Raw genomic sequence first — 12807 nt, forward strand, 5'->3', positions numbered from 1 at the left:
TGCTGCTAAATGCTGGGTCACACACCTTGTTGGGGGGAGAGCAGGACTGATGTTCCTCTTACCCCAAAAGCTCCCAGCTCAAACTCGGCTCCAGGCATTGAGGGAACTTTTATTCAAAATCATTTAAATTTAAAGAACTGAGGGCAAATCCCCAGTCACAAGATGGCAACCCCAGCATCTCCCAGTCATTTTGTTGTTGATTCTGAAATGGGTGTACATTGTGGGTTTGCCACTGAAAGAGCTTGTATTCCTGATCTCTCCTCTGTGGGCTCAGAGTTCTAGTTTACCCTCAACCATAGACCACCTGATAACCTGTCCTTCTTCCTCCTCCCTCCCCTCACTTTGCTTTATTTCAAGGAAAAGATAAAGAAATCCATACTTAACTGTGAATTGTATTAGGGAGTTGCCTGGGTGGCTTCTAGGGATAGGGGCAAAAATGTGGCCAGTGAGGGACGCCTCTTTATCTCAGGATTAAATGCAATTGATTTAATCCAATTTGTAGTTCCATTGAGTTAACTGATTCCAGATCTTCTCCCCCTACTCTGTCCTCACCCTCTGGTGCCTTTGTCTTAGCTGCCCAGTCCCTCCCAGCATTCACCATCATCTGATTATTCTATTATACAGCATTATTCCATTCTTCTGTTGGGCCCTATTGCCAACTCACTCTTTCCCAGAAAAACACATGCAAACTAAATGGGAAAATCAGGCCCAGTTCAGACATAAGGAAAACCCCATTTAAAGAGAGCTACATATAGCTCCCTTTTCCTAACCACAGAAGATTAAGACATCACCTTCACCTCTCTCAAGTTCCCCATCTATCCATTCATTTGCCCACCTATTCATCATTTTTCTACTTAGGTCTTTTTAGGTTACACGTTCAATCTATCTTCAAACCTCAAGCTCCTTTATGAGCTCTGTTCCAGAACATTCCTCCCTCCAGGAAATTATCCAGGTGATCCAGGTAATGTGGTCAGGGCTTAACCCTTACCCTCTAGACAGTGCCCACTAGTTCTATCATCACCCACTCACAACAGGTACATCAAAACACAACAGTCCTTCAACCTGCTCAAGTGTATGCTCAACATTGGGAAGACATTTGGGTTTGGAGGGGTAAAATGGGTTGGGAAGTTTAACATCCTAAGTTAAACCCCTACCTCGTCCCAGAGATCTGCAGGGGTTTCAGGGAAAAGAAAGGAGTCTAATGGATCTAGAAGAGGGGATAGAATTGTAGTTAAGGGATAAAGGAATTGCTGGGATCCCCAATGCCAGATTAGCTTTCTGGCAGTCACTCTAATATGAGATAAAAAAGGAAATCTATGTAATAAGTATTTACAGCCATTCCAAAGGGCCTTTATGACTGTGCTATTGTAATGGATGAAGTATACTGGCTGTGTGGAAAGGAGATACTTTCTTCCTGGCCCTGCCTGCTGGCTGCCTGGATGCACATACCACCTGCCTATGCCTAGAGACTCCAGTGAACAAAAGGGTGATATTGTTCAAGCAGCGCCACCTTCTGCCCAGACATGATTCTTAATCTTTTTGGAGTTGACATCTATTCTATCCTTACCAGACTGTGCTTCACTCTTTAATTTAAAATTCCCCAGGATGTATGTTTTTAATTAAAAAACATTTTGGAGTATCTGAAAAGTACATTTTAAAATCACTGCTCAGGTCCATGTATGAGTGTGGACATGTTTATTAACAAAAGCATTTCTGTGTATGTATGTACATTTGTATGCATATGGGTTGATATTAGGGTGATCAATATTCATGCCAGGAACTGACTCAAAGGTTTACTGAGTTTCTGTGAACACTTTGCTCTATCTGAGAGGTGCTTATAGTCCCCCAGGAACAGAGCCTTTGACTTGCTATACCCTGGGAAATTTATCCTATGCATTTTTTTTGTTTGTTTATAACAGAAAGATAATTGGTATGACTGTTGGGGATGGTTCCTTCACCCCTACAGCCAAATTTCCAATCTATTGCTTTAGACCTGTCATTTGTTCTAAGACATGGAGAACCATCTTGGTCAAAGGAAGTCAGGTTGGTTCAAACTTCTGGGTCTTTAAAGGATGATGAAAAAGTAGTGGAGTAAACAACCCACCCCCATCCCCTTTCAAATTCTAGAAGACCACGTGGCTTCTAGGACCTGAAGGTGGTCACTCCAATTTACAGTAGCCCAGGATCATTTGGTAAACTTGGTTCAAAGGTCCTTAGTCATGGCCCAACCTTGAGGGTCAGGGTGCAGACCCTTCCAGACCCTTAGGTTAACTGTAGAACTTTAGAAGGAATCAGAGATGAGCTATGCCAGGTTGGATTCCTCCAGGGTTTCTCTGAGAAAAGCCAATGGCATGGGATCACTGTCTGCTTCCTTACACCATGTTTCTTACCTCTTGGGGCTCAGAGCTCCTAGTCAGTAGCCAGGGAAGGAAGTCATACCTAAGATGCCTCTATTTCCTTACAAGCTAACTCCTGGCTCATATTTCATCACTGCCCACAAACCTTTCCTCAAACAGGTATGCATTTTCTGGCTATGTTTTCTTCCCCAGTGCAGATGGCCACAGCAAAATACCACTGAGTTAAAGATGGCATTTTGCATGGCAAGGAGGAAAACTCCCCTGTGAACTAATCCCACTCCCTGCTCCCCCCACCCCCCAAAAAAAGTCTCTGACCTAGGCAAAAGTAGTCATCCAATAGACTGACTCTCATTGGATCAGTTAAGTAACTGCTACACCCAAATGGGATGGGGAAAAGATGGGACCGGAATTCATCCCCAAGAGATCAATCAGCCCATCAACTACCCCAAATCTAGGGCACTCATCCCTGAGCAACTCACACATTTTTAGCCAAAGAGATTCAATTCTCTCCATTGTCTGCATCCCACTCCCACTCCCACTCCCACCCCCCCCCACCCCCCAAACCTTGAATCAAGGTATGAATGAGTCAATGAAGCTAGGCAGAGGCCTTGAACTTCTGAATCCTGACCTGCCATGGTGCTGTCTTTGCCTTACCTTCCTGAGTTCTGGATGTACCTTCAACACATACTCCTTGGGGAAGGACTGTCCATATTCACAAAACTAATACAAAGAGAGACATTAGAGCATTGTCGCAACTGAATTTTTCCTACCCATGAGAGAGGGGGCTGCCACTTCAGCCCATAGTCTCATCCTCAAGGCCCCCAGACTGACCTCAGCTGCCTCCCTATCCTCAGGCTATGTGCTGTACTTTGGGTCCGGCTGACCTTGAAATAACAAAAAACCATCTATGTAGCACCCTGTATCCAAGTCATCCCTGGCAGCCACCTTCTCTCCCTTTCCTCCAGCTTCATTTTCTCTTCTCTCCCATCTCTCCTTGGGACTACCTGGCTATAAAATGAAAAGAAAACCTTCAATGCTTGGCTAAAATGCCTTTTCTCATGTGCTCCTCAAGGGCAAGGATCTGCTTTTGCTTTGTCTTTGCAACCTTGATGCCTAGGCACAATGCCTCCTGAACATCTGGGCACCTAATAAATACTCCTTAGATCAAGACAATACGCCAGGTGGGGGCAGAAGCCCATAAATTCTTCTCACCTTCATTCGGCTTCTAATCATCAACGAAGACTAAAGAAGGTATGCTTTTCAAAGCCGAGAAGCCGGAGGATGGGGAGATCTACATTGGAGCCTGAAGAGATTGGCTCTGAGATTTCAAGGGTAGGGCAGGAAGTAGACTAAAGGATTCCACGAAGTCCATCCCACATCTTGCATTGCTTACCTTCAACATAAGAATCACAATGCGCACTTCTGCATCTCAGATTAAGAGCCTAGGTCCAGTCCTCAACACAGCTTTCCCATATTTTGCCTGGGGGTCAGTTCCTGACCCTGGGCCTCTCAACTCTGGATATTTTCACCAACGGGTCCACATCTTACAGAGTGACATATGTCTCTCTCCTCTTTCTTCTCTGACCATACCAAGTAGCCCTAGGGCCATTCCTGCCTCAAGTCCCTGATTTCCATGGTGGAACATTGGGACATTCTCTCAATCCTAGGGGAAAACGAAAATAGGGCCCAGGCCAGCATATTCCCTTTAATTTTCCAATTCCAATTAGGCACTTGAAGTTCCCAGAAAAAAGCCATTCATTCCCATTTTTTAAAATGCTTTCTGACCCTGTTCATCTAGCTGTTGTCCTTTCCCAATCCATCAACATTGTCCTTGAACATAGTAGGTCATCAGTAAATGAATCAGATGGCTGTTGCTACTGATTAATGCAGCAACAGCAGCCATCCTTAAGAATTTGTTGAGCACCCTCCATGTGACCAACTCTTCCAGTCCTTAAGAGCCGTAGCTCACTGTAGTCCACCAGTCTCACTGGGCAAGTGAGGCCCTTTCAGGGACTGGATGCAGATGGTCATCCCTCCTGAGGGAGCATTTCCCTCACAACCATCCTTCAGCTCTAGTTCCCAAAAAATTCCAACTAGACACTATTCACCCTATTCCTGGGATTCCCTGTGGTTGCCAGGGCCACACTGCAGCCAGCCAGTCTATAAGCCCTGACTTTCCATCCAAAGATGGACACTTTGTAAACCACAACCACAGGCCAGGGAAATCAATGACAGGGCTTAATATAGTCTAATGTTTTTCCAGTCCCAGGAAAACAGAAGAATCCATTGTTCTTTCCTGACTTAGCCTTCTCCAGGGAATTCCCCAACAACCTGGGCAAGTTCTTGCAGAGCTCAGATCCTTACTGCTCTACTGGAGAGAGTTTGAGGAAATAGTTGCTTGGTCTTAGACTTATTCTGGTTGCCAGTGGGACTCACCTCACTTCCATTTTACAGAATTCTCTCCTCTCTCACTTTCAAGGAAGGAGCAGTGGTAGAGACTGGCCTTGTCTCCCCACAGATTTCTTCCATCCCACCATGCCACAGGCCTCTCCATAGGAGATCACACAATAGCCCTGGGTAGTCCTCCACAAGACCTATCTGATTCACATAGATTGGGAAAGGGATAACATACAGGGGAATAATCACCTCTTTATTCCCATTTCAGGGGCTGGAGTACCAGGAGGAAGAAAGGCTTGAGTCTGTATGTAACCTTTCTGAGCTGTCAATTCTTATCCTGATAAGAGGAGAGATTGGGATGCCCCTATAGAGGGCCAGAGAGAACCAAAGGAGATACTAGGCCCTAGGAAACAGATTTCTCTGGGTCAAAATTCAGAGGAGCCGCCACAAAGCTGTCAATACATTCACTGTCTACTGTGCAGAGACCAACCAGACAGAGGGAAGAAGCAGAAACTGCCTTTAGTATCCACCAAGGCAAAAAGAAAGATTATTTCCTAAGGGCCCAAAGCCCTCATTTTCTATAGCTGGTTATTTGGGAGTCTTGGCTCCTGAGTTGTCTCTGTCAGTTGGGGGGAGGGGGGTTAGGGTTCAAGATCCTGGTCAAACTGAAGAGGTTACAAAGGCCCCGAGGGCATAGCCCAGGGTCTGCTAATTACTCTGGCTATGCTTCCCATATGTGAAGCTGTTAGGCTAAGGAAAGGAAATGAAAGTTTGTAGAAGATAATGCTTTGTCTCCAGAAATTAGGGTTCCCCTTTCTGTGAGGCTTAGCATACTCTCTTGGGCACTTGGGACCTGGTTGGCCCAGGCTCCCTCCATTCCTGGACCTGCAGACACCCATAAAATCTGGGTCCCAAACGACCAGGGTTCTCTTACCCCTGCATGTCCCTATTTCCCATCTCTTTCCCCTCTCCCAACCATGTTCCTCAGCACTCTTCACAATCCTCACCCAGAGCTGCTCGCCCTTCATGCCATCACCAGCCTTCAAGGCTTCAGAGTAAGAGACGAGGCCAACATGGCACAAGAGGTTCTTGACGCAGGCCCTTTAGTTGAGGGGGATGACAAAAACAGAGGATGTCCCATAGTGTGAGTGCCAGAATCTCAGCCCATCCGGAATCTAGGAGCCCAGAGTCACTTTTCCAATCACACTGGGCACGCTGCTGACCAGCAGTCTGCCTGGCACAAAAGAGACAGAACCCAGGGACACCTCTTCCCTCCTCAACCAAAGAAAGAATGTTGGGTGGAAGGAAGGAAGGAGTGATAGCAACCCATAGGCACAACTAGAGGAAAAAGGCAAAGGAAAACCTGGAGCCAGCAGCCCCACGTCCCTGAAGAGACAAACGGTAACAGCTCACTACGGCCACGTGCAAGTACACCACTGGCAAAGGCCCATGCGTTGGCAGAGAGAATGCAAAATACCTTAGTTTTTTTTTTTTTGTGGGTTTTTTTTTCATCTAACAAACTAACACCGTTCAACACGGGGGTCAACAGAGGGGGTGGAGCCTTGTGGACATTTTCATTGTAACACCTGGTCACCCAAGACAGCCGAGGAACAGACGGACAGACACACACATGGAGCTGTGGACGGGAGGAGCAGCTGGTTGGTTTTGAAGCCCCACAAACGCCAGTGATTTTTACAGCTTTTTTTAAAATCCTGGTTTGTTTTTTGTACTGTGGTATTTTTTTTCCTCATTTCGTTGGTTGCTTTTTGTTGTTGTTGTAGTTGCCGGTTGTTTGTTTGTGTGTTTGTTTTTTAAAAAGAAATCACATCTGGTCTTGTTTTCTGCAGACACAGGCACCAGGGGAGGGAGGGACGAGGCAGACACGAGCATGCTGACGCGGTGGGCGCTACCACCGGGCGAGTGGTGGCTCCGCTCCAATCACCGTCTCCGTCAGGATGAAACCACAAAAGGATGTCCTGGTTCTGAAACACAAGGTGGGCCCTGTCACTCTTCTGCACTGTGATGTTTTAAAAAAGGGAAGGCAAAGTAAGAGGGCCTCAGGCAGAGTAGAAGCATGGGGCATTTGGGAAGGGAAAAGAAGTGAGAAGACCATCTCCAATACTGCGGTGATCCTTTCTAACCTAAAACTGTCTGATTCTGTGACTGTTCTCTCAAATCTTGATCTCATCTGTCTCCTCTGTGTATATGTCCCATTCATCTTTTCCTCTTTCTCTTACTTTCAATCTCTCCTTATCCATTGATTACTTTTCCACCACTTGTAAATAAATATACACAAGTCTTCCTGATCCTTAAAAAAAACCCTTCATTTAACCCTGCCATTCCCTCTTGCTATCAATTCCAGAACCCTTCCTTTTACAAACTCCCAGAAAAGGCTGTTTATATTTTCTGTCTCCACTTCGTCTTTTGACACTTTCAACCATCCCCTTAGTCCTGGAAATCTCCCCCTTCCTGGCTTCCATGACACTGCTCTCATTTGCTTCTTCTCCTACTCAAATGACCATTTCTCAGTTTCCTTTGCTAGATTATTCACTGTTTTACTGCCCACAAAAGAGATGATTAGGGCTAGACACATAGATTTTTTTTTTGAGTTATTTACATAGAAACAGTAACTGAATCAGCAAGAGAGCTACCAAAAGTACAAAAAGAGAGGATTGAACTGTGTTGGAGTGTTAGGAGACTCCCACACTTTGTATCCAAAGAATAACCAAATTTTGTTAATTCTACCTCCACAAAAATCTCTTGTATCTCTGATCGATTTAATTAAACAAGTATCTTAAGCTCTTACTATTTGCAAGGCACTGTGTTAGGTGATGGGCCTATAGAGACAAAAAATCGAAGTGGTCTTTGCCCCCAAGCTTTGGTTCCATCCTACATGTCCATATGAATTCCCCTTCTCCATTCGCACAGCCAGGATTCTTTGTCCGGTCCTTATCATCTCTTGCCTGGACTACTGTAATGACCTCCTTGTTAGTCTCTTCCTTTGTCAATCAATGCTCGACACTTGCCAAAAACAAATAGCTAAAACCCAGGTCTGACCATGTTACTTTTCTGCCTTTGATAGCTCCCTCTTGCCTCTAGAATCAATGTAAAATCCTCAGGTTGGTGCTGAAAGCCATACACAATGTGGTACCCATATACCTTTCTGGCCCTTCTTCAGGTATTTTTGCTTTCTTTTCCAGTTCAACTGGTCTATAAGCCATTCATTCCCTATGAATCATATTCCATTAGGAACAATGCTAGACTTGGAGTCGGAAAGGCCTGAGTCTGGATCCTGCCTCATCCTGTCTCACTTCATTCACTCTGTGTGACCCTGGGGTCACATATGGGCAAGTTGCTACGCCTCTCTAAACCTCATTTTTTGCACCTGTAAAAGAAAGATGATAACGCTATCCTACTCCCAGGGTTGTTGTAAAAGGCCCAAATAAGAGAACATATGCAAAGTGGCTTTGCCAACCTTGCTGCACTACAGAAATGCTAGCTGTGGTGGTACTGACTGCTGTCACTCCCCCTCACATGGATGGGCCCCCCCCATATCTGGAATGCCATTCTCTCTCCTCTCTGTTTCTTAAATCTCTGGCTCTCTTCAAGGCTCAGTTCAGCCATGACCTCCCACACAGAGCCTTTCCTTCCTTGTGGCCCTAGTGGTTTGGTTCTCTCTCCTCCTTGAAATAATTTTTTAAAAATTTATGATGCATATACTCTGCATCTGTAGCATTCATGTTGTACCCTCTGGAAGCAAGAGAGGAGAGGCTGTTCAGTCTTTGCATCCCCAGCACTTTCTCCCTGCTTTCTGCTGAATTGGAAGAGCTGCCAAATGAATCTTCCTAAAACACCATTTTCCTATTGCTCCCCCTTCCTCTTGACTCCTATGTCATGCCCTTAGTTGAAGCCCTCTTCTCTCCTCTCTGTAGCAGGCTGCAAACTCATGACCCTGCTTCTCTTCAATCCCATCCTTCATCCTGCTGCTTGAATCCTTCACCTAATGTACCCTTGGATCTACTCTGCAATTCAAAGGCATTGAGTGGCTCCCAACTCCCTACTGATCTTGGCATTTAAGGCTCCCCAAATCTGTCTCAAATATGCTTTATGTTGTTCTACTACCCTGCTGCACTTTCTAGTCAAACTGGAAGAGCTCTTGGGCTCCCTGTCTGCCTTCTCCCATCTCCATGGACCTTACTCATGTCAGCTGCCTCCAAGCCTGGAACAGACAGTGCTACCCATCTCTAATTTATCAAGGTCCCTCACTTCCATCAAAGCCCAAACCAGATACTGCCTCCTTTACGAAGTCTGCCTTGATTGGGTAAAAGTTTCTGCAAGAACTCTGCCCAGACCCTTGCTTTGCACTTATCTCACGTTCTCTTACAATAGAATTATTTGTATATGTCTTTCTGGCCATATAATGATTGATCTGGTTGCACATATTGTATGTATGTTTCTATTATACAGCCATATTCTGTATTCTGTGTAGCAAACCGAAGCCTCTTCTTTACCTCTGAGAATAATCTCATGCGTTCAAAAGTTCAGTCTTTCTATCACAAGTTACATGCCATCGTTCAGTTTTCCTATCGATCACTTTTAATTAAAGAAAAACTATTGGGCTAAAGTTCAGAAGTTCAATCAATACTCTTACAAAACACTCTAATTCTAAGGAAACTCTTTTACTGGCACCACCTGCAAATCACTCTGTGCCAAGGACGCTTGTCATCCCTCACAACTTCTGCGCCTGAGAAACTATCCTTGGGTGCAGATGGGCTGACCTTGCCCCATCTTAGCTTCATCCTTGCCCAATTAAAAGTGGTCTTGCCTCATTTCCAGGCGCCAGTGAGTCTGCATCCCTGGCCCACTATCAATAGTCTCACGCAACAGCTCTTTCCCACAAATTCACAAAGCATTCCTGTAAGAGAGGGTAGTCCTGATCTCACGTGTGAGTATGGCCACTTTCCTTAGTAACCAATCACATTGCCCTCACTTCTATGATGTCACCAACCTCATAACCAATTGTATTCTTTCTCTGCCTACAAAGTCCTGTTCTTTGTTCGATACTCCCCAAAAACTATAAAAGAGGAGCTGATCTTCTTGCTCAGGGTTTTATGGCTAACTGAGGCACAGCCATTGAACCATTTTATTGGCAGGGAGCATGCCTGTTAATAAAAAGTGATCTTGCATGGAGAGAACGTGCCTCAGTCTACCTTTGTTGAATTTCACTCTCAACACTTATTACACACTATTCCCCTCCACACTATGGTCCGGCCAAACTGGCCTCCTTACCGTGCCTCAGACACAACACTCGGCCTCTCACTTCTGTGACTTTGCCGTGGTTGTCCCCCACGCCTGGAATGCTTTCTCTTCTTGCCTCCACTTCCAAGAATCCTTAACTTTCCTTTAAGGCTCTGCTCAAGTACCAACTTCTACAAGAAGGCCTTCCTGATTCACCCAGCAGCTAGGGCCTTCTTCCCCAGATTACCTCATTATTTATTTTGTATGCATATATACAAAAAAAAGTGGTGGTGTTTCCTCTGGCTAAACTGTCAAGGCCTGTTTACCTTTGCTTTTGTATCACCAGCAGCTAGCACAACGCCTGGTACGTAGCAGGTCCTTAATAAATGTTTGTTGAATGATTGATAGACTAATATACTCCAGGGTCTATGTTAGAGTTATATTTGCTTTTCCTGCATGGTGCTTAATAAATCTTTGCTGAGTTGCATACAGTAAGGGCTTAATAAATGTCCGTTGAATTCAATTTAATGTTACTTTCCTGCACAGGAACGTGTAACAGCTTCCTGTTTCCTACTGCATCAAGTCCAAGATCTGCTACCTCCTTGGACCTGGGCTGACCTTCTCCCCTTGTCCTCCCCTCCATGGACTCTGTGCTCCAGTCAAACTAGACTGTTTTGTCTCCTGAATTAGGCACTGCCTGTTCTGACAAAGCACGAGCCTTTGCTTGTGCTGTTCCCTATGCCTGGAATGCCTTTCTTCCCTCACCCTTGTCACCTGTTGAATCATGACCCATCCGTTAAGCTCATCATGTGGATCACCTCCGCTTTGTAGCTTTCCCTGTGTGGTCCCCTTCTTCCCCTAATGAGTAATGACCTTATTTCTCAAGCTTTCTATCTGGTACTTTGTTTTGAAGAAGTCCCTATACCTGATAGGAAATGTATGTATCACAGCTCTTTGGGATGGTGTCTATAAGACTGTAATGGAGGATAGAGACCATGTCTTATCAAACTCATCATCTCCCTCACACTTAGCTCTACCCTGGGCAAGTCTTTAATAAAAGTTTGCTATGATGCATTCTGGGCAGCTAAGTGTCACAGTGGCTAGAGGGCCCGACCTGGAGTCAGGAAGGCCTGAGTTCAAATAAAGCCTCAGACATTTACTTGCTATATGACCCTGGGTAAGTCACTTCACCCTGTTTGCCTGTTTCCTCTTCTGTAAAGTGAGCTGGAGAAGAATGGCAAACCATTTCAGTATCTTTGTCAAGAAAACCCCAAAAGGGGTCACAAAGAGTTAGACATGCCTGGAAACAACTCAGCAACAAACAACAATATTGCATAATAACACATGCTCTCCTCTCTAGCCAGAATGTCTTCCTCACTGTTCTCTACACATACATGTACAAGGATAGGTCAACATATAGTCATGTGGGGAAAGAGAGAAGACTCACTTGCTGACCTGGACCCCTGGGGGCTTCCTATTTGGAGGCAGCATAATATACTGTAAATAGGCCTCACTCTGTAGTCAGAGCTCCAGGACCTAAATCCTACTTCTAGCAGTACTTAACCTCCTTGGGCCTCAGTTTCCTTATTTATAAAATGAAGGGTTTGGACTGTATTCCAGATCTAGAGTGGTGATCCTCCAAACTACTAGGATTCTGAGGGTAGTAGAACAGTCCATGATGTGACAGAGAGGCCAACAATCTAGGCACTTCTCACTGCACTCTGTGTACCTCATTCCAGGCTCGGATGGTGTATGTGATCAAGACCTTATGCTTGGGAATCTGGATCATGTGACTGGGAAGGGGGTGGGGTGCTCACCTTCACTGCAGCGGGGCTACAGGTGCACCTGAACAGTGGAAGTGGACATTCTGCCACTTGCCATCACGGCGGTGCCAGACGCGAGTCTCCTCTGACTGGCTGGTGCGGGGTCGGCCCTGCCCATCAATGTACTGCGTGAGACGGATGTAGGCGATGCATGCGGCATCCTCGCCAATCACGTGCACGTGGGGGTTCAGGATGGTGGTGTGGATGGGTTTGCTGTTCTTGGCTAGCACTGAAGAGAAGGAAGAGAAAGTAGGAGAACTCGCAGCCTATGAAGAGCCCCTCCAGAAGCTTCCTACCCTTCCCTCCCACCTGGGAGTAGAGACACTAGGAGACGGTCTGTGGGCAGAGGGAGAGGTAGGGAGCCCCACCTCAGTCTTGTGTTTGCCTCCATTCATCAGGGCCTCCATTATATTTCCCTCACTTGTTTGTCCCACCCCATGGTATCCTCCTAAAGCCTTTGACCCCTAGGTCAGCTTTGTTCTTCCCCAAGGGCATCCCCCACAGGAAAAAAAAAAAGCCTACTTGGCTAGTGTACTCCTTCAGTCCCTGACCAAGCTTACTTACAATTCTCAAAGTAGAATCTGTGAAAGTCCATTCCTTCTACAAGATTGCCAAGAGCTTCAGGTTCAAATGAGGTCAGGCCTGGGTCACAAATTTTCCTGCAGAACAGATATCAAATGAGACAGATGGGTCAAGGGGGACCAGTGTGTTGGTTCTCCTCATAACTAGACTGTGGATCTACCTAGGGGCATCGCTACATTTATACCACTGGGAAAACTGCATTAGGGAACCCCTATAAGCCCTTGATACTTTGCTTTCATCACTGCCCAGATGCTTTCTCAGCATTTTGTGTGCCAATGTGTCTAGGAACCAGCTGCTGAGAACCCTACACTCCTGGAACACTATACCCCAATGTGCTCCGTTGCTGATCATCCCACCTCTGAGCGTACTAACAACACTTTTCTCTCCCAAAGACTCAGGTTTTCCCTCCC

General features: G+C 45.7%; 1 protein-coding gene across 8 annotated transcripts in view; it reads right to left on the reverse strand.

Moving 5' to 3' along the window:
- Positions 1–5843: 5843 nt before the first annotated feature.
- The window catches only part of CAMK2B (calcium/calmodulin dependent protein kinase II beta), a 304019-nt gene continuing 297055 nt past the window's right edge, over positions 5844–12807 (reverse strand). For all 8 annotated transcript variants that reach the window (XM_072633743.1, XM_072633738.1, XM_072633739.1 and 5 more), the window contains 3 exons: positions 12380–12474; positions 11810–12044; positions 5844–6736 (listed from right to left, as the gene is read on the reverse strand). In XM_072633743.1, the coding sequence (XP_072489844.1) occupies positions 11812–12044; positions 12380–12474 (328 nt within the window). In that variant the 3' untranslated portion in view covers positions 5844–6736; positions 11810–11811. The remainder of the gene's footprint in view (positions 6737–11809; positions 12045–12379; positions 12475–12807) is intronic.

This window comes from Notamacropus eugenii, chromosome 1, assembly GCF_028372415.1.
Source record: "Notamacropus eugenii isolate mMacEug1 chromosome 1, mMacEug1.pri_v2, whole genome shotgun sequence".
NCBI lineage: Eukaryota > Metazoa > Chordata > Mammalia > Diprotodontia > Macropodidae > Notamacropus > Notamacropus eugenii.